A 26,643-nucleotide genomic window follows, 5' to 3' on the forward strand; every position below is an offset into this window, starting at 1 on the left:
TCATAGTTTTGATGTCTTCACTATTATTCTACAATGTAGAAAATAGTTTAAAAAAAATAAAAAACTTGAATGAGTAGGTGTGTCCAAACTTTTGACTATATATATATACACACACACACACGACCGATTGGGTGAGAACCCAAACTTTCTACGGTACAGTAGAGCACATTATCCTGCACACTCACACAGTACACATATATACACACACATTATTTCATAGATGTGTCACTTCTTTTTGGCTATCATTCAATGGACCTTGTGTGTGAATTGTAAACGCCTGTACCTCAAAACAGAAGAGATGGGGAAGTGTATTTGGTCAGATCTCTTGGGTAGAGTACAGGCATAAGGTACAAGGTCTGTTGGCCACAAAGTGTGTATTTATATGTGTGTGTGTTTGTATGTGACTGACATCCTCGCGCTCCCGGCTTCGCTACATGATGTCTTATGTATCTCCCTGTGTGTGTACATACATCCTGCTCACCCTCTCGAATACTCAAGGACATCTTATCCATCTCTGCCATTATACAATCTCTGCCATTATCTCTCTCCCTCCCTCCCTTCCTTCCTACGTCTCCTTCTTTCCCTCTCCTTGCCCTCTACTCTCTTTACAATCTGTGGGCGTGGGTGTACTACTCTTGAGGAAGTCAGACCTCAGCAGGCGGTAGAAGAGCACTATATTCATGGCGGTCATAATGGCTAGCCCTACACTCCCCGCTGTGTAGCTGAACAGGGGGATGTTGTCCCGGTTCAGGACCAGCCAGCGGGTCATCCAGGCCAGGGTGTTGATCCGGAACACCACATAGGTACCTGGAATAATATGTTGTTCGTTATTATCAGCACTAAGAACAGAGATCCTATTAAATGACACATGTATTTCTATATGTAATTCTATGGGGCTAACATTTGTATAATCTACTTACTACAGTGCTTTATGACAGTTGAAAGGTCATGTAACCAAACCACTTAATGGCAACACCTCATGATGTGAAGTTATAGATAATAAATGTCTAGCACAAGCTAGCTGTTCATAAAAAATATCCTTTCATCATTGAAACCTTATGAACGTGACAGTACCTAGGTTGACCATGCTGTTGATGCGGTAAAGGTTGCCCTCTGCTAGGTTGGCCATGCGTAAGATCTGCCGCAGGTGGAGGAACACAGAGTTGATCTCAACCAGGAGGGCCACCACAGCAAAGCCCACGTAGCGACCGGTCAGGACGGTGATGCCGAAACAGCTGATCACCTAGGAGGAAGAGAGACCGAGAGAGAGGGAGAATGAGAGAAACTTAGACACCGAGTGGCAGTGATTTAGTCAAATTCCTAAACCTAGAGTTTGATTTAAGTCCTAAGTCCCTAGCTTTCGAGTCCAGGTCTGAGTCAACTCACATGTCCTAACATAACAAACAAACAACCTACTCATCTACCCAGAAGTCACATGGTTAACCATCATCTCATGAGGTAGTGGTGGGATGACTGGGATCTCATGACTTTAGGTCATGTCCACCATATTAGCCACGGTGCAAAACGCACCACATCCTGTGACCACCTGACTCAAAGCACTACAGACTTTTTTTGTATTTATGATAAACATTGTATTATTTCCAGGAAAATGTCATGCAGTTAGATTATCATAACAAGCCTTTGTTTGTTTTTCCTTTATTTGCTTGTCAGATACATGCCTTTGAATGTGAAACACTGACTCTTTATTTAATTACATTGAGGAAGGTCATCATGCTTATGAAACATCTGCAAGGTCATGGTTATGAAATGAAAGTCTGAGGCTACAGCATATCAGACAGTCTTTGGTAACAGGGTGATGTAGTAGCGTACTAGAACCAATAGGTGGCACCCAATGCCAGTCTACAATAGAGTCACTATAGAATGTGTACATACTGCTCTGATATACAATAACTTCAGGGAAATCTTTTGAATAATCTTTTATTAGACTGCAGCAGCCTTTACAACATCTGTATTGTTTTGTGTGTCAGAGTTCGATCAGTAAATCTCACATCCATCTTAGTTACTGTAGCAGACTGGAGAGATTTATGTTTCCCCCAAAATATCCCATTGAGAACAGCAATGCCCGAGCAGTCCAATGACCCTGACCCTGTCCACACTGTTACTAACCCGAACCTTTCTCCTGTCTCAATTCAAACCACTGAATTACTCAGTCTGTCTCCCAAATGGCACCCTATTCCCAACATAGTGCACTGTGTGTGTGCACAAAAGTAGCAAACAACATAGGGAATAGGGTGCCATTTGAAACGCAGCTTTAATTCTGGGAGGCTGTAGACCATGTTACATAGCAGTTACTGGCACACCAATTTAGCGATGTAAAGCACAAAGTATCTTGTTAGGACACTCAAACGTCGTCAATGGCTCAGTTGTGCGACTGAGCTTAACAATTAGGCAGGACCCAATGGAAGGGCTTTCAGTGTGTGTATGTGTGTGGTGTGTGCGTGGCCCCAGGGGTGAGGCTGGAGTCAACAGACGAGGTGCCCTCCATAAACTGACAAATGGTCATGGGATAAACAGCAGCACACACACTGAGGTCTAGTCTAAAGGTCAGCACACACACTGGCGAGTGGCTACCCCCTAAAGAGGAATAAAAAGACAGAAAGAGACGCTCACATGTAGAAACTCAGGTCCAAGCATGTCTGAATAATAACACCTATTTAGCCAGACTACCAACAGGCCAGCACTGACGTGAGACACAGCATTATGTCCTATCTCCTGCTGCAGGCTGTGTGTATGTGTGTGTATATATAGAGGCCCTAATCCCATGCTGCTCTTAGCCAATAAGGTGTGTGTGACTCTTTCCCCAGGGAGAGAGAAGTCCCAGGTAAACACCCCGGTCTCTCATACATACACACTCACACTAAACTTCAACCGGTCTTATCGTTCTTCCAGGTCACACATTTCCTCCGGGATAGTCAAAACAGGAACTATGGAGATCAAATAAAAACGGTATAAAATGCTCTGATAAGAGACCTCATGGCCAGGATTCTGTTTACATGATTATCTATCACCTTGTAGCTCTCTCTGTGACGTCTTGTATGAGTGCTGTATGATCTCTCAACATTGATCCTTGGCACTCACTGTGTAGGCTGGTTCTCACTTCAGCTGAACATCAAGACAGACACGTATTAACTGTATGTATTAAGAATAACTGCTTGGTCAATTAGAACAAACATTTTTGAATCACCTATTTTAGAAATACTGTTTGATATTCCGACTCTATTTTGGTTAGTTATCTGTGATACTTCAAATAGTAGAATTTGACCATGGATTATTGGTTGAAATAAAAATCCTGCATACATAATGATTCCCGATGACCCTGGGACAATAGACTTAGCAGACTCGTTGGAGATCCTACTATGTGTGTTTATGTCTGCTTGTATGGTCATGGCTTCCTCTATGATGTTTGAGGAGCGTCATTTGTGAGAGGTATCTTCACTAGAGACACTGATTGTAGTTTCCTCCCTGTCCTTGTGAAGGGAGGGGGTAATCAGAGCCATGTATATAATGACTGATTGTAATCATTGATAGAAGTGGGTGAGGAGGCACTCACTTAATAACCCCTTACACAAGCTTTACACTACAAAACCTTGATTCCCTACTATGATCCAGCGAAGCAGTCAGGCCATAATCAGGAAATGATAACCTCAAATCGCCACTGAGAGAGACAGGGGGACATCACTTGGGCCAAGCTCAGGCACGTGGCTCTTTTTGTGGGGTATGATTAGGACCAGACGCCATAGCCTAGGTCCTGGCTGGGTCCTGTCAGTGAAACAAATTAAATCAAGCCATGAAAGGGGATGAACCCCAAAACCTTGCCCGACAGTGAGCCCCCCTGAATGGGATTGAAGCTACTGTAATCCTCTCTCCCCTGTATCAGACAGACAGATAAGACAGCCCTGGACCATTAGAATGATTCAGCATTAGCAAGCTATCCCCTGCTAAGCCAGGGTCAGGCTTGGCAGCGAGCTGCTGGTAGCCTATTAACAGTGCCACAGACAGAGACACATAGTGGATATACACAGGGCCAAGGGGATGAGACTGTTGGCAGGGGACCCAGTCTGTGACAGCATGGATGGGAAAGTGGGCACGGTGAGGTTAGCCTTGCTCTTACACTATGTGCTGCTGTGTCATGTTCAGTAAGGTACAACGTAGCAAAACGTTTTGAAATGGAAAGCAAGAATCAGCAGTAGAACCCTAGTTTCAAAGCATTTTCTCTCGTTTTGTGTATATTGAACTGGTTGGGGGTAAAGGAGAAAGGGTGAAAACAGATTGTGTTTGCGTGTGTTTCCTTAACCACAGTGAAGAATGGCAGGTAAGGGTAAGATAGATCAAAGATGGCCGATAGACCCAAGGTGGCACACAGCACTGGCAGAGCGACAATGGTGGAGGATAAAAACAAAAAGTGGCCAAGATACTCAATTTCTAGGAATAACAGATAATTGACTTGGGTGTTGATAAGCATTTAGATGCAACTTCATCCTACTAAGATTTGTAGAGTCATGGCCAAGGCAGCAGAAAAAACTAAAATGTCAGCCAGGTGGGAATGGAACGGAGTCAGTCCATCTGTAGAGCATTGACCTCTCTCTGAGCCCCGAGAGGTTAACGCACCTCAAACCAAACCTGTTTCCCTGGTTACAGATGATGACATGAAAAAGGCCTCCAGAGTGAATATTGGTAGCCTGAGCAGCCTGTTTTGCAGGTGATGAAATGAAGACAATACACACACACCACCTAGAAGGCGGAGACAGAACAGGGATTGTGAGACTGATAAACAGCTTCTATCGCCAAGCCATCAGACTGTTAATCAGTCATCACTAGCCGGCCTCCGCCCAGTACCCTGCCCTGAACTTTAGACACTGTTACTAGCCGGCTATGACCCGGTTACTCAACCCTGCACCTCTCACCACTGCTTTTAATCAGGGCAAGGTGTCTGGCAACATGACTGAATACAAACAGTGCAGCTATTCCCTCCGCAAGGCTATTAAACAAGCTAAGCGTCAGTACAGAGACAAAGTGGAATCTCAATTCAATGGCTCAGACACAAGAGGCATGTGGCAGGGTCTACAGTCAATCACGGACTACAAGATGAAATCCAGCCCAGTCACGGACCAGGATGTCTTGCTCCCAGGCAGACTAAATAACTTTTTTGCCCGCTTTGAGGACAATACAGTGCCACTGACACGGCCTGCAACGGAAACATGCGGTCTCTCCTTCACTGCAGCCGAGGTGAGTAAGACATTTAAACGTGTTAACCCTCGCAAGGCTGCAGGCCCAGACGGCATCCCCAGCCGCGCCCTCAGAGCATGTGCAGACCAGCTGGCCGGTGTGTTTACGGACATATTCAATCAATCCCTATACCAGTCTGCTGTTCCCACATGCTTCAAGAGGGCCACCATTGTTCCTGTTCCCAAGAAAGCTAAGGTAACTGAGCTCACTCACTTCCGTCATCATGAAGTGCTTTGAGAGACTAGTCAAGGACCATATCTCCTCCACCCTACCTGACACCCTAGACCCACTCCAATTTGCTTACCGCCCAAATAGGTCCACAGACGATGCAATCTCAACCACACTGCACACTGCCCTAACCCACCTGGACAAGAGGAATACCTATGTGAGAATGCTGTTCATCGACTACAGCTCGGCATTCAACACCATAGTACCCTCCAAGCTCGTCATCAAGCTCGAGACCCTGGGTCTCGACCCCGCCCTGTGCAACTGGGTACTGGACTTCCTGACGGGCCGCCCCCAGGTGGTGAGGGTAGGCAACAACATCTCCTCCCCGCTGATCCTCAACACGGGGGCCCCACAAGGGTGCGTTCTGAGCCCTCTCCTGTACTCCCTGTTCACCCACGACTGCGTGGCCACGCACGCCTCCAACTCAATCATCAAGTTTGCGGACGACACAACAGTGGTAGGCTTGATTACCAACAACGACGAGACGGCCTACAGGGAGGAGGTGAGGGCCCTCGGAGTGTGGTGTCAGGTAAATAACCTCACACTCAACGTCAACAAAACTAAGGAGATGATTGTGGACTTCAGGAAACAGCAGAGGGAACACCCCCCTATCCACATCGATGGAACAGTAGTGGAGAGGGTAGCTAGTTTTAAGTTCCTCGGCATACACATCACAGACAAACTGAATTGGTCCACTCACACTGACAGCGTCGTGAAGAAGGCGCAGCAGCGCCTATTCAACCTCAGGAGGCTGAAGAAATTCGGCTTGTCACCAAAAGCACTCACAAACTTCTACAGATGCACAATCGAGAGCATCCTGGCGGGCTGTATCACCGCCTGGTACGGCAACTGCTCCGCCCTCAACCGTAAGGCTCTCCAGAGGGTAGTGAGGACTGCACAACGCATCACCGGGGGCAAACTACCTGCCCTCCAGGACACCTACACCACCCGTTGTTACAGGAAGGCCATAAAGATCATCAAGGACATCAACCACCCGAACCACTGCCTGTTCACCCCGCTATCATCCAGAAGGCGAGGTCAGTACAGGTGCATCAAAGCTGGGACCGAGAGACTGAAAAACAGCTTCTATCTCAAGGCCATCAGACTGTTAAACAGCCACCACTAACATTGAGTGGCTGCTGCCAACACACTGTCATTGACACTGACCCAACTCCAGCCATTTTAATAATGGGAATTGATGGGAAATGATGTAAATATATCACTAGCCACTTTAAACAATGCTACCTTATATAATGTTACTTACCCTACATTATTCATCTCATATGCATATGTATATACTGTACTCTACATCATCGACTGCATCCTTATGTAACACATGTATCACTAGCCACTTTAACTATGCCACTTTGTTTACTTTGTCTACACACTCGTCTCATATGTATATACTGTACTCGATACCATCTACTGTATGCTGCTCTGTACCATCACTCATTCATATATCCTTATGTACATGTTCCTTATCCCCTTACACTGTGTATAAGACAGTAGTTTTGGAATTGTTAGTTAGATTACTTGTTGGTTATCACTGCATTGTCGGAACTAGAAGCACAAGCATTTCGCTACACTCGCATTAACATCTGCTAACCATGTGTATGTGACAAATACAATTTGATTTGATTTGATTGGATTTGATTTAGAGACTGCTGGCCTATGTACAGTTGAAGTCGGAAGTTTACATACACTTAGGTTGGAGCCATTAAAACTTGTTTTTCAACCACTCCACAAATTTCTTGTTAACAAACTATAGTTTTGGCAAGTCAGTTAGGACATCTACTTTGTGCATGCCACAAGTCATTTTTCCAATAATTGTTTACAGACAGATTATTTCACTTATAATTAACTGTATCACAATTCCAGTGGGTCAGAAGTTTACATACATGAGGTTCACTGTGCCTTTAAACAGCTTGGAAAAATCCAGAAAATGATGTCATGACTTTAGAAGCTTCTGATAGGCTGATTGACATCATTTGAGTCAATTGGAGGTGAACCTGTGGTTGTATTTCAAGGCCTACCTTCAAACTCAGTGCCTATTTGTTTGACATCATGGGAAAATCAAAAGAAATCAGCTAAGACCTCAGAAAAAAATGGTAGACCTCCACAAGTCTGGGTCATCCTTGGGAGCAATTTCCAAATGACTGAAGGTACCACGTTCATCTGTACAAACAATAGTACGCAAGTATAAACACCATGGGACCACGCAGCAGCCATACCACTCAGGAAGGAGACGCGTTCTGTCTCCTGGAGATGAATGTACTTTGGTGCGAAAAGTGCAAATCAATCCCAGAACAACAGCAAAGGACCTGATGAAGATGCTGGAGGAAAGAGGTACGAAAGTATCTATATCCACAGTAAAACTAGTCCGATATCGATATAATCTGAAAGGCCGCTCGGCAAGGAAGAAGCCACTGCTCCAAAATCTTCATAAAAAGCCAGACTACGGTTTGCAACTGTTGTCTGGTTTGCAACTACGGTTTGCAACTGTAGTAACCAAAAAAAGTGTTAAATCAAATATATATTTTATATTTGAGATTCTTCAAAGTAGCTGATGACAGCTTTGCACCCTCCTCTTTTTCTATTGTGTTATTGACTGTATGTTTGTTTATTCCATGTGTAACTCTTGTGTTGTTGTTTGTGTTGCTCTGCTTTACCTTATCTTGGCCAGGTTGCAGGTGTAATTGAGAACTTGTTCTCAACTGGCATACCTGGTTAAATAAAATAAAGAATATATACAGTGTGTGCAAACATCATAAGGAGGTAAGGCAATAAACAGGCTATAGTAGCAAAATAATTACAATTTAGCAAGTTAACACTGGAGTGATACATGTGCAGATGATGATGTGCAAGTAGAAATACTGGTGTGCAAAAAAAGTAAATAAAAACAATATGGGGATGAGGTAGGTAGTTGGATGGGCTATTTACAGATGGGCTGTGTACAGCTGCAGCAATCGGTAATCGGCTCAAATAGTTAGTGAGGGAGATGTCTCCAACTTCAGTGATTTTTGCAATTCATTCCAGTCATTGGCAGCAGAGAGCTGGAAGGAAAGGCAGCCAGAGCAGGTGTTGGCTTTGGGGATGACCAGTGAGATATACCTGCTGGAGCGCGTGCTATGGGTGTTGTTATGGTGACCAGTGAGCTGAGATAAGGCGGAGCTTTACCTAGCAAAGACTTATGTAGCGAGGGCCAGCCAACGAGAGCATACAGGTCGCAGTGGTGGGTGGTACAGTGGGGCAAAAAAGTATTTAGTCAGCCACCAATTGTGCAAGTTCTCCCACTTAAAAAGATGAGAGGCCTGTAATTTTCATCATAGGTACACTTCAACTATGACAGACAAAATTAGGAGAAAAAATCCAGAAAATCACATTGTAGGATTTTTTAAATGAATTTATTTGCAAATTATGGTGGAAAATAAATATTCGGTCACCTACAAACAAGCAAGATTTCTGGCTCTCGCAGACCGGTAACTTCTTCTTTAAGAGGCTCCTCTGTCCTCCACTCGTTACCTGTATCAATGGCACCTGTTTGAAATTGTTATCAGTATAAAAGACACCAGTCCACAACCTCAAACAGTCACACTCCAAATTCCACTATGGCCAAGACCAAAGAGCTGTCAAAGGACACCAGAAACAAAATTGTAGACCTGTACCAGGCTTGGAAGATGAAATCTGCAATAGGTAAGCAGCTTGGCTTGAAGAAATCAACTGTGGGAGCAATTATTAGGAAATGGAAGACATACAAGACCACTGATAATCTCCCTCGATCTGGGGCTCCACACAAGATCTCACCCCGTGGGGTCAAAATGATCACAAGAACGGTGAGCAAAAATCCCAGAACCACACGGGGGGACCTAGTGAATGACCTGCAGAGAGCTGGGACCAAAGTAACAAAGCCTACCATCAGTAACACACTACGCCGCCAGGGACTCAAATCCTGCAGTGCCAGACGTGTCCCCCTGCTTAAACCAGTACATGTCCAGGCCCGTCTGAAGTTTGCTAGAGAGCATTTGGATGATCCAGAAGAAGATTGGGAGAATGTCATATGGTCAGATGAAACCAAAATATAACTTTTTGGTAAAAACTCAACTCGTTGTGTTTGGAGGACAAAGAATGCTGAGTTGCATCCAAAGAACACCATACCTATTGTGAAGCATGGGGGTGGAAACATCATGCTTTGGGGCTGTTTTTCTGCAAAGGGACCAGGACGACTGATCCGTGTAAAGGAAAGAATGAATGGGGCCATGTATCGTGAGATTTTGAGTGAAATCCTCCTTCCATCAGCAAGGGCATTGAAGATGAAACGTGGCTGGGTCTATCAGCATGACAATGATCCCAAACACACCGCCTGGGCAACGGAGGAGTGGCTTCGTAAGAAGCATTTCAAGGTCCTGGAGTGGCCTAGCCAGTCTCCAGATCTCAACCCCATAGAAAATCTTTGGAGGGAGTTGAAAGTCCGTGTTGCCCAACAACAGCCCCAAAAGGAGATCTGCATGGAGGAATGGGCCAAAATACCAGCAACAGTGTGTGGAAACCTTGTGAAGACTTACAGAAAACGTTTGACCTCGGTCATTGCCAACAAAGGGTATATAACAAAGTATTGAGATAAACTTTTGTGATTGATCAAAACCTTATTTTCCACCATAATTTGAAAATAAATTCATTAAAAAATCCTACAATGCGATTTTCTGGATTTTGTTCTCTCATTTTGTCTGTCATAGTTGAAGTGTACCTATGATGAAAATTACAGGCCTCTCATCTTTTTAAGTGGGAGAACTTGCACAATTGGTGGCTGACTAAATACTTTTTTGCCCCACTGTATATGGGGCTTTGGTGACAAAACGGATGGCACTGTGATAGACTCCATCCAGTTTGCTGAGTAGAGTGTTGGAGGCTATTTTGTAAAATTGTCGAGGATCGGTAGGATGGTCAGTTTTACCAGGGTATGTCTGCCAGCATGAGTGAAGAATCCTTTGTTGCGAAATAGCAAGCCGATTCCAGATTTAATTTTGGATCGTAGATTTATAATATGATTCTGGAAGGAGACTTTACAGTATAGCCAGACACCCAGGTATTTGTAGTTGTCCACATATTCTAAGTCAGAACCGTCCAGAGTAGTGATGCTAGTCGGGCGGGTGGGTGCAGGCAGCGATCCGTTGAAAAGCATGCATTTAGTTTTACTAGTGTTTAAGAGCAGTTGGAGGCCACAGAAGGAGTGTTGTATGGCATTGAAGCTCGTTTGGAGGTTTGTTAACACAGTATCCAAAGAAGGGCCAGATGTATACAGAATGGTGTCTTCTGTGTAGAGGTGGATCAAGGAATCACCCGCAGCAAGAGTGACATCGTTGACATATACAGAGAAAAGAGTCGGACCAAGAATTGAACCCTGTGGTACCCCCAAAGAGACTGCCAGAGGCCCGGACCCTTGAATGAGTAGGTGTCCAAACTTTTGACTGGTACTGTATAACAGTCCAAAGTTTGTGTTGGGGTGTGTATATATGACAAATACCCTCCCACGCCAAATGTTGTGTGTCTCATCTCAGTGCAGGGTCAAAGGTGAAGGTAAACAGCATTTGTGATGGCCAGTCCTCAATGCAGCGCAGTATATGTAATGTAAACATGGGGCCAGGGACCAGGCACATTCCTCACAGGGCCTAAATATAACAGGAAGGCATAAACACCACTCAGACCCTGACTCCCTGTACAATATACTATCACGCCATGTACACACACTTCACACACTCAAGCATGCCAAACACAAGATGGAGTGTTAGGTGTTTGATGCTTTTGTGTACAAAGCTAATGATTCGTCTTCTGATTAGAGTGTTGGTTGCCTAGTATAGTGGCCTCTAACTGTGAAGAACATAGCAACAGCAGGAGTTCTATGTCATTCTAGTCATGATTCTAAGAATCAAAATGGTAACAGGCTTTTACTGTAAAGTTGGGTTGCACAACCAGTCTGGTAGGCACACACACATAGCCCAATAACCACCACTGCATTCAACACACATTACAACACTCAACAGCCCCCACCAAAAAAACAGGCCTGTTCTCCCTATCGGCTGGTCCCAGGGTGTAGTTTACTGACTAATAACACCACGTTCCATAGCGACCATCACACTCAAACAGAGTTACTCCGATAGCAACGGGTCAATACTGGACTGGAGTAGACAGATGGAGGTTTTCCGTTTTTTTCAGTGGGGGATATTGGAAGGGAAGGGAAAATGAGCTAGGGAAGTCTATGGTAAGGAAGTAAATGGGAAAGCCTATGGAAACCACTCTGTCTTGTGTAAAGCAGGGCCAGGGTGTGGTTCAGGAGAGGAAGTTTTATGTACAGTATGTAAGTGTAGGGTGGTCTACATGTAAAAAATATGTGTATGAACCATCATGTTCACACAAACCCCCCACCCCCACACACTTGCATGAACACAATCACACATCCACGTTACAGAAAACCACCCCACATCCGCAGTAATAGATACTGTGATGACCCTTCTAGTGCTGATCAGGGTTAATGCCACGGTCAATGAATGACCATAGATTAAAAAATAAAAAACATTGTGTATGCTGTGCATCCATGGTTAGTAATGGTAAACTACAAAAAAAGTTGTGTTTTCATCATGAAATGTGTTTCGAAAGGTCGCTGTGACATTCATACTCGTCACTAGTCCTCACTAGTGGTCGCCAGATGATAGGTGTGGAAGTGTTAATTGGTTTTGGTGACTCACCTCACCTAACTTTCTCCTAGATGTTGATTAGTATAGAAGCTACTTCAAAAATGATGTATCTACACTACTCAGTGACCACTTGGCTGTATATGTACACTACAGACTACTGTCAGTGTAACAATACATTTATCCTATGAATACTTATGCTTTACGTTTTGAGCAAATTCAAATGTTTCCATAACTACCCAGCATAAATTGTGTGTTTTCCGAACAACTGTAACTGAGCTAAATATAGGAATTTCCCTATACACATGTTGGAATCTGGGATTGTCTTTTGAGTACATCCCAAGACTACACACATCCATAGTTGCTGGAAAACCGTAGACATAAATGCTTTGGAATTCACAGCTATCCTTCTGGCTGGCAGCCAAGTCTCTCTCTCTCTCCCGCTCCCTCTAAATAAAATACAATTTAATTGGTCACATATACATGTTTAGCAGATGTTGTTATGGGTGTAGCAAAATGCTTGTGTTTCTAGCCCCGACTGTGTAGTAATATCTAACAAGAAATATCTAACAATTTCACAACATATACCCAATACACACAAATCTAAGTAAAGGAATGGAATTAAGAATATATAAATATATGGACGAGCAATGTCAGAGCGGCATAGACTAAGATACAGTAGAATAGTATAGAATTTAGTATATACATATGAGATGAGTAATGCAAGCTATGTAACATTATTAAAGTGACTAGTGTTCCATTTATTAAAGTGGCCAGTGATTTCAAGTCTATGTATATAGGCAGCAGCCTCTATGTGCTAGTGATGGCTATTTAACAGTCTGATGGCCTTGAGACTGAAAAACAGCTTCTCTCTCGGTCCCAGCTTTGATGCACCTGTACTGACCTCGCCTTCTGGATGATAGTGAACAGGCAGTGGCTCGGGTGGTTGTTGTCCTTGATGATCTTTTTGGCCTTCCTATGACATCGGGTGCTGTAGATGACCTGGAGGGCATGTAGTTTGTCCCCGATGATGCGTGGGCAGACCACACCCACCATCTGGAGTGCCCTGCTTCCTCCTATAGCGTCACCTTGACTACAGTATGAAGTCAGTAAAGGCCAACTCCCTCATTCTGTTCTCCCTGGGCCTGCCTCTCCAGTTTCTGAACGTAGCGGATTCCTTGAAGAACCACATTCCTGGTTGCCATGCCAACATCTCACAACAGTCACTCTGTTTAAGCACATCTGGATTTCCTGCCCAACCTCTTAGCAACATAATAATGTTTATGACAATGTGGGTTCTCCTGACAATGTGGACACTTCATAACAATGTAGAGACGTTATGACTTCGCAGAGATTCTTATTGTCAGGCCCTAGGCACAATAATTATGTTTCTGTCCAATACCAGTGTACAACAAAATGTTTAAAAGTTTACTGTTGAGGTATTTATTTATTTTTATTTTATTTAACTAGGCAAGTAATTCAAGAACAAATTCTTATTTTCAATGACAGCCTAGGAAAAGTGGGTTAACTGCCTTGTTCAGGGGCAGAACGACAGATTTTTACCTCGTCAGCTTGGGGATTTGATCTTGCAACCTTTCGGTTACTAGTCCAAAGCTCTAACCACAAGGCTACCTGCCAATAAGATTTACTAGCACTTTTGAGAATGGTTTCTAGTTAAGAGGCTGGTTCAATCTATGTGTGGATATTGGATGAGAGGGGCCTTAGACTGGTATCATTGGATGAGTAGTTTACTATATGGAACGACACTGAGGAATGGAAACAATAAACATTTTACAAAAGAAGGGAACACTGGACTTAGATGAAAACATGCACATGCATATAACTAACTACAGATCCCTATCGGTCTGTTGCAATGAGAAGGGGCAGAGGCTGTCTTGAGTGAGTGGATTTGGGGTTGATCGAGTGCTGTTTTGACTGTTTCGGTGTATGGGATATGGGGGCGGAGATCTGGGTTGAGCGTGTGTGAGAGGGGGTTCATGTGGAGACCAGATTTCTTCTGTCTGGAGGGGTTTCCCTCCTCCAAAGAGATGTGGCCGCAAAACACACCACAACTCTCCCGTCAAAAATCTATCGACACATTCTCTGCCTCACCCCACTTTCCCTTTCCTCTCCTTCACACTCAATCTCTCACTCAATCACAATATTCTGGTGTTCTCACTTTGGTAATTGTAAGTTCTAATAACATCCATGCAGTGATAGGGCTAAAACACATGAGGTTATAGCTCATAGCTCTAGGTTTAGGCGATATGTTGAAAGAACTGAAACTTGCGCAAAAATAAATAGCAAGCGATACTCCTTCTGCCTCCTCAACCCACAGAGAAGAACCCTGGCCAAAACAGGAATGTTTGTGGAGCACATGAAGATCTCTGGAATATTTCTTTGGCAAATACATTCAGCAGCCTGCTATACAAATGAAATTGCTCCTGCTGACATTGCTTCTTGGAGTCCAGGGACATTTTAGTGGTTTGTGAAAAGCAAACCACAATTTCACAAACCACATATTACAGAAAATTATGTTCATGAATTTACTTCCAAAGCAAATTCGAAATTATAACTCAACATGCTTTTATTTTGCTTTTAGAGTACACTTAAGAGAGAGTAGGGATGAGAATGTTCAATAACTTTGGAATGAAGAAGCAGAACGCATGGCATGTACTACAGCTTTGGCGGCTGCTGTACTAAGGCTATATTATGTGGTGAGTCAGTGGAATCTGACAGAACGAGGGGACATGGACAAAGACTGGTCTGTAGGAGCGGGAATATCAGGGTCTTTTGAGAAGAAGCCGGGGGGAGAGAAAGCGAGAGGACAGGAGATGAAAGGAGGAGAGGAGGAGAAGAGAAGATGGCAGGCAGTAGGTGTATACAGTGTATTTGGAAAGTATTCAGACCTCTTTCCTTTTTCCACTCTGTTACATTACAGCCTTATTCAAAAACGTATTAAATAAAACACATTCTCATTAATCTACACACAATACCCAGTAATGGCAAAGAGAAAAAACAGGTTTTTAGTCATTTTTGTAAATATATTAAACCTAAAACCCAGAAAAATCTGAATTACATAATTATTCAGAACCATTGCTATTAGACTCAAAATTGAGCTCAGGTGCATCCTGTTTCCATTGATCATCCTTGAGATGTTTCTCCAAATTGATTGGCTATGATTTGGAAAGACACACACCTGTCTACATAAAGTCCCACAGTTGACAGTGTACGTCAGAGCAAAAACCAAGCCATGAGGTTAAGGAGACGTTTATCTAAAGTTCCATGCATAACACTTGTATTTTCATCAACATTTATGATGAGTATGTCTGTAAATTGATGTGGCTCGCTGCAAAATCACCAGATGTTTTGGAAGCAAAACATTACTGAATGTAACGCGCCAATGTAAACTGAGATTTTGGGATATAAATATGAACTTTATCGAACAAAACATACATGTATTGTGTAACATGAAGTCCTATGAGTGTCATCTGATGAAGATCATCAAAGGTTAGTGATTCATTTTATCTCTATTTCTGCTTTTTGTGACTCCTTTCTTTGGCCGGAAAAATGACTGTGTTTTTCTGTGACTAGGTACTGACCTAACAATCATTTGGTGTGCTTTTGTCGTAAAGCCTTTTTGAAATCGGACACTGTGGGTGGGATTAACTTCTTGGATATAGGGGGCGCTCTTTTAATTTATGGATAAAAAAACGTTCCCGTTTTAAACAAAGTATTTTGTCACGAAAAGATAGTCGACTATGCATATAATTGACAGCTTTGGAAAGAAAACACTGACGTTTCCAAATCTGCAAAGATATTATCTGTGAGTGCCACAGAACTGATGCTACAGGCGAAACCAAGATGAAATTTCAAACAGGAAATGCCCCAGATTTTGAATGCGCTTTGTTCCAATGTCTCCTTATATGGCTGTGAATGCGCAAGGAATGAGCCTACACTTTCCGTCGTTTCCCCAAGGTGTTTGCAGCATTGTGACGTATTTGTAGGCACATCATTGGAAGATTGACCATAAGAGACTACATTTACCAGGTGAAGATTGATTCTAAACAACCGTTTGCCATGTTTCTGGTGATATTATGGAGTTAATTTGGAAAAACGTTTGGCGTTGTAATGACTGAATTTTCGGGGTTTTTTCTTAGCCGTGATGAACAAAACGGAGCGATTTCTCCTACACAAATAATATTTTTGGAAAAACTGAACATTTGCTATCTAACTGAGAGTCTCCTTATTGAAAACATCCAAAGTTCTTCAAAGGTCAATTATTTTATTTGAATGCTTTTCTTGTTTTTGTGAAAATGTTGCTTGCTGAATGCTATGCTTAATGCTATGCTAGCTATCAATACTCTTACACAAATTCTTGTGTAGCTATGGATGAAAAGCATATTTTGAAAATCTGAGATGACAGTGTTGTTAACAAAAGGCTAAGCTTGTGAGACAATATATTTATTTCATTTCATTTGCGATTTTCATGAATAGTTAACGTTGCGTTATGGTAATGAGCTTGAGGCTATAATTACGCTCCCGGATACGGGATTGCTCGACGCAACAGGTTAACAACAAGTAAAATGGTGTAAAACACTTGTATGTTTGAGGAATTTTAATGATGAGATTTCTGTTGATTGAATTTGGTGCCCTGCACTTTCACTGGCTGTTGTCATATTGATCCCGTTAGCGGGATCTAAGCCATAATATGTTTTAAATTAATTGTCGGAAGGGTACCTGGGGAAGGGTACCAAAGAATTTTTGCAGCAATGAAGGTCCCCATGAACACAGTGGCCTACATCATACTTAAATGGAAGAAGTTCGAAACCACCAAGACCCCTCCTAGAGCTGGCCGCCCGGCCAAACTGAGCAATCGGGAGAGAAGGGCCTTGGTCAAGGAGGTGACCAAGAACCTGATGCTCACTCTGACAGAGCTCCAGAGTTCCTCTGTGGAGATTGGAGAATCTTCCAGAAGGACAATCATCTCTGCAGCACTCCACCAATTAGGCCTTTATGGTAGAGTGGCCAGACGGAAGACATTCCTCAGTAAAAGGAACATTACAGCCCGCTTGGAGTTTGCCAAAAGGCTCCTAAAGGACTCTCAGACCATGGGAAAGAAGATTCTCTGGTCTGATGAAACCAATATTGAAGTCTTTGAACCGAATGCCAAGTGTCACATATGGAGGAAACTAGACACCATCCCTACGGTGAAGCATGGTGGTGGCAGCATCATGCTGTGGGGATATCTTTCAGCAGCAGGAACTGCGAGACTAGTCAGGATTGAGGGAAAGATGAACAGAGCAAAGTACAGAGAGATCCTTGATGAAAACCTACTCTAGAGCGCTCAGGACCTCAGATCTTAAGCACACAGCCAAGACAACACAGGAGTGGCTTCGGGACAAGTCTCTGTATGTCCTTGAGTGGCCCAGCCAGAGCCTGGACTTGATCGATCATCTCTGGAGAGACCTGAAAATAGCTGTGCAGCGACGCTCCCCCCTCCAATCTGACAGAGCATGAGAGGATCTGCAGAGAAGAATGGGAGAAACTCCCCAAATGCAGGTGCCAAGCTTGTAATGTCATACCCAAGAAGACTCGAGGCTGTAAACTTTGTCAAAGGTGCTGCAACAAAGTACTGAGTAAAGGGTCTGAAAACGTATGTAATATTTTATTTTTAATACATTTGCAAACATTTCGAAAAACCCGTTTTTGCTTTATCATTGTGGAGTATTGTAGATTTAATAAATTTTAGAATAAGGCTGTAACATTTTTTTTTTGGAAAAGGTCAAGGGGTCTAAATACTTTCCAAATGCCCTGTAGATACAGATGTATTATGTAGGGGAATCGATGATAGTGTATCTCAAAGATGGAACACAGCAGTCAAAATAACTGTTAGAGAGTAGCACACGACACTCGCTTCCCTACCAGCACTGAGCACTACTAATAAGCAAACTCAATAATACGTAACGAGACAGGGATGAAAGCAATTTGTGTTGGAGGGAAACAGCAAACACTGTTGAAACCTTCAAAAACATCTCAGTCAGAGAGCGGTTGAACGAAGAGCGCAGCTATAGCGACTGCAATTAGAAAAGCAACTAGAGTCAAATGACATCTCCCCTGCTGACCTAAACATCTTAGATGAACTGCATTAGGCTCAATTCCATTTTCTAAATGCTTTTTTCATTAACTTCTGAAGCAGTGCTCTAGTATCTACTCACCCTTGTTCATAGCAACCTCAATATTTCCAACTTTCATAGCCAACTGGCCTACATACAAGGAGGAGAGGGGAGCTTTTTACGGTAAATGTTTCCTTGTTTTTCCATGAACCCAGTCAAGGGCCCAAAATGTTTTGTTTTTTTCACCTTTATTTAACCAGGTAGGCCAGTTGAGAACAAGTTCTCATTTACAACTGCGACCTGGCCAAGATAAAGCAAAGCAGTGTGACACAAACAACAACACAGAGTTACACATGGAATAAACAAACATACAGTCAATAATACAATAGAGATAGTCTATATACAGTGTGTGCAAATGAGGTAGGATAAGTTGGGTGAGGCAATAAATAGGCCAAAGTGGTGAAATTATTAGAGTATGGCAAATTAAACACTGGGGTGATAGATGTGCAGAAGATGAGTGCAAGTAGAGGTACTGGGGTACAAAGGAGCAAAATAAATAACAATATGGTGATGAGGTAGTTGGATGGGCTATTTACAGATTGGCTATGTACAGGAGCAGTGATCTGTGAGCTGCTCTGACAGCTGGTGCTTAAAGATAGTGAGGGAAATATGAGTCTCCAGCTTCAGGGATTTTTGCAGTTCGTTCCAGTCATTGGCAGCAGAGAACTGGAAGGAAAGGCGGCCGAAGGAGGAATTGGCTATGGGGGGTACCAGTGAGATATACCTGCTGGAGCGCGTGCTGCGGGTGGGCGCTGCTATAGTGACTAGTGAGCTGAGATAAGGCAGGGCTTTACCTAGCAAAGACTTATAGATGACCTGGAGCCAGTGGGTTTGGCAATGGATATGAAGCGATGGCCAGCCAACGAGAGCATACAGGTCGCAGTGGTGGGTAGTATATGGGGCTTTGGTGATAAAACGGATGACACTGATGGACTGCATCCACTCCAATGAGTAGAGTGTTGGAGGCTATTTTGTAAATTACGTCGCAGAAGTCAAGGATCGGTAGGATAGTCAGTTTTACTAGCGTATGTTTGGCAGCATGAGTGAAGGAGGCTTTGTGTCACGGCCGTCGAATGGAGAGAACCAAGGTGTAGCGTGGTGAGCGTACATTTTCCTTTTTATGAAAAATGTCACCGACAAAACCAATAAACAATACAAAACGACCGTGAAGCTCACAGGGCTATGATGCCTCAAACAAAGTTAACTTCCCACAAAGAAAGGAGGAAAAGGGCTACCTGAGTTTGGTGCCCAATCAGAGACAACGATAGACAGCTGTCCCTGATTGAGAACCATACCCGGCCAAAACATAGAATGCCCACCCCACATCACACCCTGACCTAACCAAATATAGAAATAAAACAGCTCTCTAAGGTCAGGGCGTGACACTTTGTTGCGAAATAGGAAGCCGATTGTAGATTTAATTTTGGATTGGAGATGCTTAATGTGAGTCTGGAAGGAGACTTTATAGTCTAACCAGACACCTTAAGTATTTGTAGTTGTCCACATATTCTAAGTCAGAACCGTCCAGAGTAGTGATGCTGGACAGGCGGGCAGGTGCAGGCAGGGATCGGTTGAAGAGCATGCATTTAGTTTTACTGGCATTTAAGAGCAGTTGGAGGCCACGGAAGGAGAGTTGTATGGCATTGAAGCTCGTCTGGAGGTTAGTTAGCACAGTGTCCAAAGAAGACCTGGTGAACCAGGTGAGACAGTCATTAAATGACACATTTTGAGAAACCAAGGTTGTTGAGTCTGCCGATAAGAATGTGGTGATTGACAGAGTCGAAGGCCTTGGCCAGGTCGATGAATACAGCTGCACAGTATTGTCTCTTATCGATGGCGGTTATGATATCGTTTAGGACCTTGAGCGTGGCTGAGGTGCACCCATGACCAGCTCGGAAACCAGATTGCATAGCGGAGAAGGTACGGTGGGATTCGAAATGGTTGGTGATCTGTTTGTTAACTTGGCTTTCGAATACCTTAGAAAGGCTGGGTAGGATAGATATAGGTCTGTAGAAGTTTGGGTCTAGAGTGTCTCCCCCTTTGAAGAGGGGGATGACCGCGGCAGCTTTCCAATCTTTGGGGATCTCAGACGATACGAAGGAGAGGTTGAACAAGCTAGTAATAGGGGTTGCAACAATTTCGGCGGATAACTTTAGGAAGAGAGGGTCCAGATTGTCTAGCCCTGCTGACTTGTAGGGGTCCAGATTTTTCAGCTCTTTCAGAACATCAGCTATCTAGATTTGGGTGAAGGAGAAATGTGGGAAGATTGGGCAAGTTGCAGTGAGGGGTGCCGGGCGGTTGACCAGGGTAGCCAGGTGGAAAGCATGGCCAGCCGTAGAAAAATGCTTATTGAAATTCTCAATTATGTTACTGAAACTACAGCAGAAAACCCCTTGAAACAAAAAGCACCCCTGACAACTTCTGCAAATGCAAATATGTTGTTTGTCAGAATGTCTGTTTCCAGACCCTTATATCATCTGTTATGAATCTTCCATATGCTCTTTCATACATATGACAGTACCTCCTCAGTCAGATCTGAGTGAGGCAGTTTTGTGTTCATAAGGGCACCCTATTACTGGCACAGACGGCAGGACTTCCTGTTTCTCAAAGGAATGGAGGGGTCAGGGGTTGTTTGGGGGCTATACGAGGAGTCTCTGTGTTGCTCTGTGTCAAACTGCCAGTGGAGTACCCATATGTCATTGTAAGAAGACTCACACCTTTCTTACCCAGTGAGCTCCACTTAAGTAGAAAAAAGTACAACGTTTCTATGGAACATTTGACTGCTTATTCCCCCACAGTTACTAAGACTAGGCCATGTTCACTAGACATGAAATGGAAGAAAATGGCCTTCCAGCTGAACTTATCCAATAAGAAACCCTAGTTTATGTTTTACATTGCCCAACCATTCTGCTATGATGCTGTATGCCCTGATGAAAATGAGCCTGGTCGACGACTACTGGAACAACTACCAAAGCCTTGCCTTATGCTAACTCTTTAGCATCAGTCCTTAGCTTGAGTCTTCGGTGTTGTTAAGTCTGCATTTCAGAGAAACCTATCTACAGCATTACAAAGTGAATGACTAACCAAAATGACTTTCAGAGGATGAGGGGGTACGCCAAATAAAGGCTGTTTTCCCCCAGACCGTAGAAATTGTCAACAAGGCATTACCCAAGACCAATGAAATGCTCCATTGATATCTCAGACTCAGAAAAAGAGTTTCTCTCCCTTTACTTCTCACAAAAAACACATAACAATGTTCTTATTTATCATTACTGCCAGGCCCTGAACCCATCAGTAAACCACAGGGGGAGAGGAAGAGAGAGGAGAGATAGAATAAAGAAAGACTGATAGAGACACAGGAAGAGAGCAGGAGACAGAAAGGGACCACAACACAGACAAAAAGGATGATGTGAGAGAAGGAGAGGAAAAGTGGAAGACGTTCCTCCCAGGCCACAGTCATGGACTGTGTATCTGCCAACACTCATCCAGACCTCCTCCTTCTGTCCTGAATAGAGCTTCCAGGAAAGAAGGGAGCGAAGAACAATAACAACAAAACCTCAGAATGGGGGACTGACTGGCTGGCTGCTGGCCCTGGAAGAGGAGAGGATGAGAACCATAGGGTGACTTCAGGGGAGAATGAAGTCCATGGAGGGACTGAGCCAAAATACACTGGGCCACTATCCTTCCAGGGCCAGAGGCACGTGGAGCTACCTAACAAGCTGAGCTGAATCCAGTCAGCCAGTCATTTAGTTGAGATATGGAGCTGCCTGGCAGACTGAGTCCAGTCAGTCAGTCTGTCAGTCTAGATATGCAGGGCTTTCCCTGGACAGTGTTGATACATTGACGAGGAACAGCCAGCTGTGAGTCATACCAACACGAGAGGCTGAGTGTGAATACTGTACTACTCACCAGCATGTGTGCGAGCGATATAGAGAAACACACACTTAGAGGCTCACACATATAAATAGGCATGTGCCCACATATACTGGCTCAACTTCAGACGCCTATACACAAACATTAGTTATATAAGTATAATAAGTCTATTAGACAAGCAGACATGGACAGACTTGACAAAATTCTACAAATTCAAATCTACACAAGTCCTCTTCTAACCACACATCTAAAAATGTACATCAACATCACAAACCGGTCCTCAAAATAAAAAGGTCTTCAAAAGCTCAGTATTGCCATGAAAATGGGTCAGGCAGAAGTACTTTGGCGTATGCCAAGGTCAGTTTAGCATTTTAACCCCCAATGGTTAAAGTTAGGATGGGGGAGGGAAAACTGATCCTAGATCTGTTGCCAACAGGCAACTTCATACCCTGATGCACTGCCTCAAGCAGCATTCTACAAAGACGAGAAACCCATTCTCAAGGGAAAGAGAACAACACTATGAGGTCTTTCTCAAGAACATTGGTGAACAATGAACATTTTTCTCAAAAGGACAATGATGAACAATGACTTTACCAGGTGCTCTCATTTGAGGCCTATTACGTAGTACTGGAGCTGTCTAGTGAGTTGGTAGTTCCTAGCTAGTGTAACCGATGGGGTTAAAACTCAGACTTTTTAAGGGACAGTAGAGCACATTAGCCTGCTAAGCTTAAGTCTAGGCATTCACTTAGGTTGCCAATGCAACTAATCAGGTCTCTGGCAAATGTACTCATTGTAAAAGCGTTTTTACCCAAAGACCTCTGTTACACTACCATGCCTGGGGGTTAACTTCCTCAAGGGGGATGTTAGGCAGGTTAGGAGCCTGATGAGGAAGGCTGGCTGGAAAAGGTTAACAGTAAGGTCTTCATTTTCTTGTTCTTTATTTTTTTTTGGGGGGGGGGATTATGTGTGTATTGTTATTGTATTGCTAGATCTTACTGCATTGTTATAGCTAGAGACATCGCAGGTGCAGCAAAACTGTGCAAGCGACCAATAAAATAGGATTTGAGCTCTGCTCTATGCTAACAGGGGCCAACGACTGTGGGGGTTTTGTGTGTAAAATGTGTGTGCACTGTGTGATGCTTTCACTGCTTCAGTATTCTCTGGTGGGTGTTTTAGCTAGATAATGAGGTTGAGACAGAGATTCTAGGCTATGTTTCACCTAACCGCTGATACAGGGTCAGATATTAAGGTTATGGTGAGTGAGGTCAGGTAACCTGATCCTAGATCTGTTGTACATAACGGGTACCTCAAACCTTGTAGATGCTACAAGGGCCACTTACCACTGTGTGATGGAATAGGAGCTCCCATGACAGGATCATCTTCTGGTTGAGCACCATATCAAGGAAGTCATAGATGAAGTAGCCTGTTGAACAAAACATGGAAAAGGCATATTCTAGCTTAGAACCAAAACAAAGCAATGGAGATTGATAGAACAAAGGCTTTTTCAGTGGAGGAGCGTTTGGCATATCAAGTATATTTAGTGGGGACCCCTCTTGCCAGTCGCTTCCATGACGACACCAAGGATGGTAACCAAGATGTCAGTTAAAGAGTGCTATTTAGATCAGTCCCCCGCTATGGGCATAACCATGGAGACGGCTTTTCAGAATGGTGGAAAAATAATGAAGCGTTAAAGATAGTCGGGTGTGTGTGTGTGTGTCGCGGAGGGGTCCTCCTCTAGGGCAGACTATAATTAACCCTAGTCTGTGTTCCTACTACATATTCTATTTGACATTCAACACCAAACGGCTTCTGTAAATATTGTGATAAGACGTGTACCTTTAGAGCACTCTCAGCTGCTATATGACAAACACATGCTGAACAAACAACGGATGTTTACTTTACCAAATTGTCCAAATTGAATCCCAAAAATAATTCTTACTGTGCATTGGGAATTGATTTTGACTGAATAGGATCCATATTAGATTTTAAAAGTGTCATCCATTCATCTCTTATCATTCCTAGACAGGTATAAAGAAAAGCCATTTTACAACCAGCGAAGACCGTCAACCTAGGTCAAGCTCTCACGTTATTGAACCATGGTGGCATGTGACCAACTGTTCGCCCGTTGGCCTTCCAACAGGCTCTCTTATCATTATGACACTGACTGTGTTCCAAAAGGAATCATTGGTTCGGTCTCTCTCTGTCCCTCTCTCCCTCTCTGTGTGTCTCTCTGTCCCTCTCTCCCTCTCTGTGTGTCTCTCTGTCCCTCTCTCCCTCTCTGTGTGTCTCTCTGTCCCTCTCTGTGTGTCTCTCTGTCCCTCTCTCCCTCTCTGTGTTTCTCTCTGTCCCTCTCTCCCTCTCTGTGTGTCTCTCTGTCCCTCTCTCCCTCTCTGTGTGTCTCTCTGTCCCTCTCTCCCTCTCTGTGTGTCTCTCTGTCCCTCTCTCCCTCTCTGTGTGTCTCTCTGTCCCTCTCTCCCTCTCTGTGTGTCTCTCTGTCCCTCTCTCCCTCTCTGTGTGTCTCTCTGTCCCTCTCTCCCTCTGTGTGTCTCTCTGTCCCTCTCTCCCTCTCTGTGTGTCTCTCTGTCCCTCTCTCCCTCTCTGTGTGTCTCTCTGTCCCTCTCTCCCTCTCTGTGTGTCTCTCTGTCCCTCTCTGTGTGTCTCTCTGTCCCTCTCTCCCTCTGTGTGTCTCTCTGTCCCTCTCTCCCTCTCTGTGTGTCTCTCTGTCCCTCTCTCCCTCTGTGTGTCTCTCTGTCCCTCTCTCCCTCTCTGTGTGTCTCTCTGTCCCTCTCTCCCTCTCTGTGTGTCTCTCTGTCCCTCTCTCCCTCTCTGTGTGTCTCTCTGTCCCTCTCTCCTCTCTGTGTGTCTCTCTGTCCCTCTCTCCCTCTGTGTGTCTCTCTGTCCCTCTCTCCCTCTCTGTGTGTCTCTCTGTCCCTCTCTCCCTCTCTGTGTGTCTCTCTGTCCCCCTCCCTCTCTGTGTGTCTCTCTGTCCCTCTCTGTGTGTCTCTCTGTCCCTCTCTCCCTCTCTGTGTGTCTCTCTGTCCCTCTCTCCCTCTCTGTGTGTCTCTCTGTCCCTCTCTCCCTCTCTGTGTGTCTCTCTGTCCCTCTCTCCCTCTGTGTGTCTCTCTGTCCCTCTCTCCCTCTCTGTGTGTCTCTCTGTCCCTCTCTCCCTCTCTGTGTGTCTCTCTGTCCCTCTCTCCCTCCCTGTGTGTCTCTCTGTCCCTCTCTCCCTCTCTGTGTGTCTCTCTGTCCCCATCTCACCCCCTGCCCCTGTTCTTCTGTCCTACTTTCTCTCACACCTTTCTGTACCACCACACGTGGCTGAAAATGGAAACATTTTTTTGTAGTGTTTAAATTCAACAGCAGCATGTTATATCAAACGGCTGGTGACGAGCCAAGCTCTCCCGTTCTGTGGGTTTTGGGCAGTGACTGCCCAACGACATGGTGATCAAACACAACTTGTCTATACACTGGCTTACAGTCAAACACTGGATGTTTGGTTGAGATGAGTCTACATCAGAAAATCTTTGTGACAGATTACAGTTCCTCAAAACAAAAATATTCTTAAAACTGTGGCCAAGCTGCCATGTCAAAATTGCCTATAGTGAAAATACTTTGTCTTTCTAGCTTTGCATTGTGGCCCGATAGTGACGACCATACTATAGGCTCAGTGTCACTGTCACGCCACATTGTTGTAGGCAGGGCTCAGAGGAAGCACCATCCACCATCCCTCCTCACCCGGACTCCCTTCTCTGTTACTTCTCTGTTATAGATGGCATTTGACCCGGGCAGACTGCTGCAGCATATATCAACAGCCTTCTTCTCAGGCGCTACGGCCCATTCTAGGGTCACGCAACCTACAGGGGTAGGCCCGGAGCAGTGCCTGGGACGAAGCATCATAATGCTCCCCATTGATTCTAGAATTCCGGCAACACTAATAACACTGACAGGCAGCATTCAAGGGTGGGTGGATTCTCTGGGAGAACGCTAACAATCCTTGGAATTCGAAGAGAGCCCTTGTTAACCAGGCACAGATCCAATAAATGAACAGCTTATAGAGTGTAAATTAGCTCAATACACGAGTCAATTAGAGAACATTAAGTCAAAATAGAGACATTTTTATTTAAAGGGGCTGTACGGCTGGGGTTTACTTTAGAATGTATGCACACATGACTGTAAGTCGCTTTGGATAAAAGCGTCTGCTAAATGGCATATATTATATTATATTATATTAAGCTCAGTGTGGTGGCAGGTAGCCTGGTTGTTAGAGCGTTGGACTAGTAACCGAGAGGTTGCAAGATCGAATCCCTGAGCTGACAAGGTGAAAATCTGTCATTCTGCCCCTGAACAAGGCAGTTAACCCACTGTTCCTAGGCTGTCATTGAAAATAAGAATTTGTTCTTAACTGACTTGGCTAGTTAAATACAGATTTTGTC

The 26,643-nt window shown here is 44.1% G+C and overlaps 1 protein-coding gene across 1 annotated transcript in view; it reads right to left on the bottom strand.

Annotated features, from left to right (window-relative positions):
• Positions 1-26,643, bottom strand: part of LOC123992796 (TLC domain-containing protein 2-like) — a 34,226-nt gene continuing 7,583 nt past the window's right edge. Inside the window, exons 3-5 of the mRNA XM_046294319.1 lie at positions 23,551-23,633; positions 1,075-1,243; positions 1-807 (exon numbers count right to left, since the gene is read on the bottom strand). Of these exons, the coding sequence (XP_046150275.1) occupies positions 566-807; positions 1,075-1,243; positions 23,551-23,633 (494 nt within the window). The 3' untranslated portion in view covers positions 1-565. The remainder of the gene's footprint in view (positions 808-1,074; positions 1,244-23,550; positions 23,634-26,643) is intronic.

The sequence above is a fragment of the Oncorhynchus gorbuscha genome, linkage group LG13 (assembly GCF_021184085.1).
Source record: "Oncorhynchus gorbuscha isolate QuinsamMale2020 ecotype Even-year linkage group LG13, OgorEven_v1.0, whole genome shotgun sequence".
Classification (NCBI taxonomy): Eukaryota; Metazoa; Chordata; class Actinopteri; order Salmoniformes; family Salmonidae; genus Oncorhynchus; species Oncorhynchus gorbuscha.